Genomic DNA, 8,639 nt, shown 5'->3' with positions numbered 1-8,639 from the left:
AGTGTTGGTGTCTAGATTTGAGATATGAAAAGGTTTTGCAAATTAGTACTAAAATTAAACGAAAAGTACAAAGTCTTACTAAATTGGATGGAGCTTAAATTTGATACTGAGGTCACTGATTGTTTCTAGGGTTTACATATGAACACTTTGTTTTTGTTTTTTTTTTATTTATTTTTTTTTTGAACAGAAAAATTGGATTTGAGTCCATTGTGCAATAGTTTTACTAATATCATACTTAGTAAAATTCAAAATGAAACATTTTGAAAATTTTTTTGTGAAAATGGTAAACATTTTCCAATTATTCTTTCCAAAAAAAAACTTGAATATTATATAAAATCTTGAAAGTCTGATAATTTAGTACGATGTATTAAGTTTTTGGCATAGGCTTAGGGCATACATCTGTCGAAAGAGGCCTATTTTTATACCCTCCATTATGCTTTTTCATTCCGTTTGTAACTCCTCGAAATATTCATGTCAGAACCGGTAGTTTTATGGTTTTAGAGACATTATTGTTTCATATTTTTTATTTAGAGTTCGTAATGGGTACTACAGCTTCTGACAAACGATACCTCCTGATTGATGATTTTAGCGACGTTATTCACCGAAATTGTTTCACATTTCGTATTTGAAGTTCATAATGGATACTTCAACTTATGACAGAATATTGTCTATGCAGGTCCACGTCTTCGTATACCCCACATAAACGGTACCACCGGTTTTTCGGTATTTTCGTGATATTAGCGACACTATTCAACGGAATTGTTTTAAATTTCGTATTTGAAGGTACTAATGGTACTACAGCCTATGACAAAAAATGCATATGCAGGTCCTCGTTTTCGTATAGCCCCCATATAACGATTTTCATTTGAACGGCACTTTTCGACAAGTGTAGTTCGCTTTTTTACTTGTTTTAAATTTAGACTGTCTACGGAAGGGACACCAGCGTTTTTGAACCGATAAAGTTCATCTTCGAAATTCATCCAATTTGATACAAATATTTCTATTAGCCTAGTTTTCTGCAAATCGTCATATGTATGGGAATATATGATTAAATCAAATGGGAAGAATGATTATGTGTTGCTATCTAATACATTCCAATCTAATGCATTTCAACTTCTCAAGAACTATGACAACAATCGTAGATTCTTCACAAATATTTTGTGATGAACATTACAGCTATAATCTTGGATTTATTCAGAGCTGTAAGTATTGTTGTAATGCTGAAATAAAATAATTGGAAAAAAATTATATACACAAAACATAAATGTTAACTACTATGTCTCATCTCTATTACCGGCTGCGAACATTGACTGAACAGGTATGAACCGATATTTGGTTCCCATTACAAATGGGAGTCAATTCCACGAATTTGCAGCAAGTATTTGTATTGCTTTCGAAACGTATTGAAAAGGCATAAATTTAGCTTAACATCGTTACCCACCACTAGGGTAGATGCTTATTTATTCAGGTACTTTCATGCTCGTTTATATGATGTTTATGTGTAGCTTATGTTGGTTGGTATTTGTTGAATTGAAAAGACAAGAAATTGAATCAAGTTTTTTGCTATGATTTTGTTTTTGTTTTTTGCAAAAAGTATTTTATTTCTGTAACTGGATAGCGGCATGGTGATGCGCGACATTTAAAGATTCATGTCGTAGTATTAAGAGTGGTTTGTAGTTGGATTTGTGCAGATAATAGTTTAACACGGCCCGTTGAACTGTATTAGTAATGGTGTTTGTGTCTTAAGTCTTTCGTTTGGCTTGTCGTAGAGGGCAGGCCTTGTTGCTGTTTACATTCCCTGCTGATATAAATGAAATTAAAAACAGCTTTGAACTATGGAAAAGTAATTCTGCATTCCCAAACATTTATCAAACTTTTTAGAGGATTTACATTAAATTTTTATACCCTCCACCATACTATGGAGGGTATATTAACTTTGTCATTCTGTTTGTAACTCCTCGAAATACTCATGTAAAACCCAACAAAGTATATATATTCTTGATGAGTGTAAAATTCTATGTCGATTTCCGTCTGTGTTTCTGTCCGCGTTTTCATATAGCCCCCATATAACGGTACCTCCCGATATTCGGTATTTTGACGATTTCAGCAACTTTATTCACCGGCATCGTTTCAAATTTCGTACTGGAAGATCCTAATGGGTACTACAACCTATGGAAAATAATTTCGTATACAGGCCAACGTATAGCCCCTATATAACGGTACCTCCCGATATCCGGTATTTTCATGATTTTAGCGATATTGTTTACTGGAATTATTTCGAATTTCTTATTTGAAATTCGTAATGGGTATTACAGCCGATGACAAAAATTTTTGTATGCAGGTCCACGTCTTCGTATAACCCCCATACATTTGCCCTAAAACCTAAGGCGGTTTTCATTTAAGTGGTAGTTTTCGGAATTTTTTGAAACTTTTAAGTTCCTTCAAAATAGTGAAGGGTATTAAAAGTTCGGCCCGGCCGAACTTACCTGTTTTTTTACTTGTTTTTATTTAATAATAATAACTAATAATTTTAATTATTTAAAGAATAGATTTTAAATATATTTTTTAAAACAATTTTCTCAAATAAAATACACTCCTAAAAAAAATATTTACATTTTCCATACACCTTATTCGAGATCAGTAGTTGTTTCGCTCCTAAATATCAATACATCATTTAAGCAATTTAAGCATTCGTTGCGAAGAAGAGGTAAATCAGCAGCATAAAACTGCTGTCGACAGACATGATGCTCAAAAACAAAAGTGGTGAATATTCTTATATGTGTGAACCGGCAACCACCACTCAGACACTGAGGCATGAAAACGGATCTCTCATACAAAAGTGCGCCAAAACTGAACTTTATTTTGGCATAACGGCAGTTTTGGGAGTGACCAAATGAACAAGATTTTGGAAAAAGTCAAAGGAAAAATTTCAGTACGAGATAATGAGAGAAATAAGTTTATGGTTAGTCCATCCGATATGTAAGATAAAGATCTGGAAACCTACTTAAAATCCCTTATAATAGATGGAGTACTGCATGAAAAATTGTTCCCAAAATTCTTATTTAAAGCCGTAACGGCTCATTAGAAATAATTGGACAATTACCTAATTTGTTTACCAAATTGATGGTTCATTCGAGAATTTAAATAAAAATCCTGTTTTTAACTCAGAGCAGTTTTGTAAAAAATCGACGACTTTAGTTTAAATTTTCCTTTGAAGAATTTCCTAATTTCCTCCATTATTCGAATTCGGATCTAATGTAATCATTGTTGGCCACCTCTATTATTAAATCGCACTCACAACTGCATTCGCCTAATGCTGGCGCATACAAATCGATGCCGATGGTTACGCCAACGTCTACACAGGCGTTGTGTGGTAGGTTCGGTGGCATCCGTCGCCGCTATTGAGTTGTGGTAACTGTGAGCCGCACACAATTTTTCGGTTGGCTCACAAGCAGGCGCAGTCATGCCACTATAAATAGCTTAAATAGGGCCTGTTGGCGAACAGTATTTTTTCAAATTTTGCTTTCACTCCTCGAAAACCGCAACGCATCCAAAACGGAGAGTTGAGAAAACTCAAACAAAAAGTGAAGTGACATTAAAGTGTATTTTTTAAAAAAATTCAAAAGATTTACAAATTACTGCCACAATAACTAGTGGAGATTGGATTAGAAAATAATAAATAAATTAAAAGACTTAAAACAAAAATGAAACTCGTTGTAAGTAATCAGATGGGTATTATCCTGTTGGAGAAAATTAAAAAAAAAATAATTTACCTACGACAATGGCAAAGCGTAACAAACACTCTATTTTGAAAACTATTCAAATTGGAAATAATTACTTTTTTTGCCGAAACATTTGTGAATATATTTCTACTGTGGTATTGTGATGGATTAATCCTGTCAAAAGACAAGATAAGTTATTTGGTTATAAAAATTAGTACAGTAGGCGGAACTGCAACAAAGTCAAACGCAATAATTTTTACATTTTTTTTAATTTTATTGAATGAAAGCAACAAATGTCGGAAATATCATCAAATTTTAGAAAAAGGTTAGATTTGTTCGAACTGGTCACATTTTGCACGAATTATGGCAATCAAACGGTCACACGCTGCCCGAATGTTGTTCTGCGGTATTTTGGCCCATTCCCGGCGAAGCGCTTGTTTGAGGTGATCTACACTTTGGTATTTTTGGTGCCAACCTTGTTTTTCAAAATACTTCAGACACAATGGTCCAACCGATTGGTATCCGGAGATTTTGGTGGCCATTGTGCGCTGGAAATGAAGCGAGGAACTTCATTTTGTAAACACTTTAGGTGGCGCGTGCTAAGTCCTGTTGGAATGTCCAAGGTCTGTGGCCAAATTGTTTGCGTGCCCATGGCTTTAATACACCCTCCAGAATATTTTCGCGATAATATTGGGCATTTATTTTGTTTACAAACTGCTGGACAACGAATGTTTTCTCATCGGAGAAACCCAAATTCGGCAGTTCACCACTTTCGGCCAAGTGAAGCAACTTTTTAGCTCTTTTAAGTCTATTTTCTTTCTGTTGCGGTGTAAGTTCTTGCTCTTTTTGGAATTTCAATGGCTTTACCCGAGCTCATTTTTCTATATTTTCCGAATGGAATATTGCGATATGTTCATCTCACGAGATATTTTTCTTTAATTTAAACCCTGCTGCTGCTGTTTTCTTACGTTCACTTCTTTGACGTCGGGCTACCAGTATCACGGTAACGAGCGATGGTACGAGACACAAAAGATTTATTCACATTTTAGTGCTGAAGTGCTCTTGTGGTTAAATGCTGGAGTGCCACTTGTGTTTTTCCAGTCAAATATAAAGAAATCACACTATCACGCTTGAATTCCATCAGGAATAACTATTTTCTGGAGAATTCTCACCAAAATGCTTTTGTACGCTGACAGGTGACGGACGAATGGTTGGAAGTTGGTTGCAGTTTATTTCATGTCACCTTGTATATCCTTAATCCGATTTAAGCTTTATTTTGCAAATAATGGCTAATATCAGCCCAAATGGAGTGAATTTCAGGACGTACGTTTCCATTTTGTGAAACTCGCCTTCTCGAAGTGATATCATGCGCTCTATAGCAATGTTGTTTTGTATAAAATATTAAAATGTCTCCGTCAAATTTAGTGAAAATCGATTCAGAATTGGATACGACTCCTATTTATTACTTCCTTTTGAAACCAAACTATAACTGTTCTAAGGCCAAATGTTTATAGTTGGTATCAACTTTCAAATTTCATCTCGATCGGGAAATAAATGCGACCTGTACTTGGTTTAAAAAATGGGGTTCTACGTAAATCATCAAAAGGATGTATGGGTCTAAATAGCTTCCTTCTCCATGTTACAAACAAATGCACAAAGTCATAATACCCTGACCACAGTGTGGTGTAGGGTGTAATTAGGGAATGTTTTCAAGTTTTTTTGTTATGTCTTCTAGAACTTTTAGAATTCGATGACAAAAAATTTTGTAGCATATTCTGACTTGGTACGAACCCTTTTAAGGGAAGTTTTTGACCATATTTTAAAAAATGAAAAAAAGACCACTTTGTTGTCTCGTTCGAGGATTTTAATTGGCTAATAAAATATTCTTCGTATTTTTAACTACAATATTGTCCAGGATGCTATAAACCCAGAACGCATGGATTTCGCGAAATCTTAATCCGAAATTTTCTAAAAGTGTAGAAGAGGTTACTTTGCGATGTAAACTTTCAAACGCCGATACAAGTGTCTTCTTTTCTAGCTCTACTTTCATAATCTCCTGGATAAAAACCTACTTTTAAAAGAAATGATCAAAAACATGTTATTTTACATTTTTAAAATTATTTATTTATCCATTGATTATTATCATGTCCCCTTCAAAAGAATCCCTCTTAATTCGAATATTTCATTACTTCAAGGTAGTACTCCTTAGGGGCCGTACGACCAAACTTGGTGTGCTATTTTCGGTCTCGGTAATTAACATGCATAACTCAGAATCGTAATTTTGCAGAGATCGTCATTTAAATGTTTTATAATAAAAAAAAACCCGAATGACATATTAACATGAACTTAGTGAATCAGATGTTTTTTCGTCTATTATTATCGCATTATTTATATTTTCAAATTCAAAACATTCCCCACCCTCTAACAGCTGCTAATTTATAATAAAAAAAAATAATAATTTATTTTCCCTCCATCTCATTGCAGCTATCGACCTTGTTGTGCCTGAGCTTAATGCTTATATCCTGCACAGCCATACCTCAGCATCGAAATATCAACAATCATCAACCACATCCGAATGCAAATAATATTCCACTGGATGAGAAGCCGGATCCCCGACGTGAAACCTCCACCTGGATTCCAATCCTGAAATACAACAAAGAACAAAGCGAAGATGGCAGCTACAAGACCGAGTATGAAACCGGCAATAATATAATACACGAAGAGACTGGATTCCTAAAGGATTTCTCGGAAAATAATCCCAATGGCGTTTTGGTACAACACGGCCAGTATTCCTACCAGTCACCCGAAGGTGAAACCATCAATGTCCAGTACACAGCCGATGAACGTGGATTCCGTGCCACCGGCGATCATATACCCACACCTCCGGCCATTCCCGAGGAGATTCAAAAAGGCTTAGATCAAATCTATGCCGGCATTAAACAGCAACAAGAACGTTTGGAGCAGAGAGCCAAAAGTGATCCCGAATTTGCCAAGAAATTAGAGAATGTACGTTTGGCCAATCAAAACGGCCAATATGTGGGTCCCTTGGAGAATCCTTAAAGTGGGAGATCACTACTACCTTAATGTCATGGCACATATATTAACATTAACCCCCCGCCCTATTTATAACCTCTAGACTACCACAAATGATAATTTTAACTGAAACACAAACATCAACAACACAAATTTTGCAAACTAATTAACCACCCCCCTTCCATTCAAACGAAAAATAAAAACTAAGACTGTGATTTGTTTTAAGTTCGGTGTTGTAAGCATGTGGCTCCAATTATCTTTGATATCCGTTTCTGTTTCATTCCTCTTTTTTCTGCATTCAATTTGAAATTGTCTTTTGTTCACCTTGGCAATCGACGTTGCTTGCGAATTGTGTGTGCGTGTGTGAAAATATTTATTTTTCCATTTCTCGAAAATTTCCATCCTAACAACTGACTAATCATCCAACAAACATTTTTTTTAACAATGAGACACTATTTTATTTTTATTTCAACAATAACAGCAACAACAACAGAAATTAATGTACAAATAATTTGAAATAATTAAAAAAGAAAATACTCAAATAAAATAAATAAAGAAAAAAAAACTAAAAATTAAGATTACTTTTTAATTGATTACGGAAACAGGAAAACACAACAGTTGGAAAATTTAGCCCGGTAATGATGCTTGAAATATTTCCCGGAAAATTTTAGAGCTCGATTATGCACCATTGGTATAGCAAAATTAAAGTTATACATTTAGCAAGTCTAGTATAGGAGAATAAAATCCCGGACTGCCGAGATAATCCATATAATGGTTTACAGTGTGAGATAAAAAAAAGACCTCAACAAAGTCAAACTCCATAATTTTTACATTTTTTTTTAAATTTTATTAAATGAAAAAAAAAAAATGTCGGAAACAGCATCAAATTTTAGAATAAGTTTAGATTTGTTCGAATTGGTCACCTTTGGCACGAATATGGCCTTTATACGGCCAATGAAAACGCTGCTCGAATCATGCTCTGCGGTATTTTGGCCCATTCCCGGCGAAGCACTTGCTCGAGGTGATCAACACTTTGATATTTTTTAGTGCCACCTTGCTTTCCAAAATACTCCAGACACAATAGTCCAACGGATTGGTATCCGGAGATTTTGGTGGCCACTGTGAGCTGAAAATGATGCGAGGAACCTCATTTTGTAACCATTCCTGTGAGTCCTGTTGGAATGTCCAAGGTCTGCGGCCAAAATGTTTGCGTGCCTAAGGCTTTAATACACCCTCTAAAATATTTTCGCGATATATAGTGCATTTATTCTGATGCCACGGTCGATTAATACGAGCGGAGAGCGACCATCGGCTGTTCTGGCGGCCCACACTATAACCATGGCCGGCGCTTGAGTTCTGGTGGTCAACCGAAGGTGCTCATTTTTAGCTGACCTCTTTGGCAAGTAAACATGATCATTATGTTTGTTTACAAACTGCTGGATAATGAATGTTTTCTCATCGAAGAAAACCAAATTCGGCAGTTCACCACTTTCGGCCAAGTGAAGCAACTCTTTTGGGCCTATTTTCTTTCTGTTGCGGTGTAAGTTCTTGCACTTTTTATACCCTCCACCAAAAAAAGTATGGAGAGTATATTAAGTTCGTCATTCCGTTTGTAACTCATCGAAATAATCATTTAACCCAACAAAGTATATATATTCTTGATCAGCGTAAAATTCTAAGACGATTTAGCCCTGTCCGTCCGTCTGTCCGTCTGTTGTAATCACGCTACAGTCTAAACGAATTAAGATAGGAAGCTAAAATTTTGCACAGATTTCTCTTTTGTCTGCAGGCAGGTCAAGTTCGAAGATGGGCTATATCGGTCCACGATATCGTATAGCCCCCATATAACGGTACCCCCGATATTTGGTATTTTGATGATTTATC

General features: G+C 35.4%; 1 protein-coding gene across 1 annotated transcript; it reads left to right on the top strand.

Moving 5' to 3' along the window:
- The first annotated feature begins 3,510 nt into the window (after positions 1–3,510).
- On the top strand, positions 3,511–7,295 carry LOC101894613 (endocuticle structural glycoprotein SgAbd-2). The gene is made up of 2 exons (XM_005188809.4): positions 3,511–3,716; positions 6,207–7,295. Exons 1-2 carry the CDS (start codon positions 3,705–3,707, stop codon positions 6,780–6,782), a joined length of 588 nt encoding a protein of 195 aa, XP_005188866.1. The 5' UTR covers positions 3,511–3,704; the 3' UTR covers positions 6,783–7,295.
- Positions 7,296–8,639: the final 1,344 nt, after the last annotated feature.

Source organism: Musca domestica, unplaced genomic scaffold (assembly GCF_030504385.1).
Source record: "Musca domestica strain aabys unplaced genomic scaffold, Musca_domestica.polishedcontigs.V.1.1 17, whole genome shotgun sequence".
Classification (NCBI taxonomy): Eukaryota; Metazoa; Arthropoda; class Insecta; order Diptera; family Muscidae; genus Musca; species Musca domestica.
The sequence above is the reverse complement of the archived record's forward strand: the minus strand, read 5'-3'. Positions and strand labels throughout refer to the sequence as shown.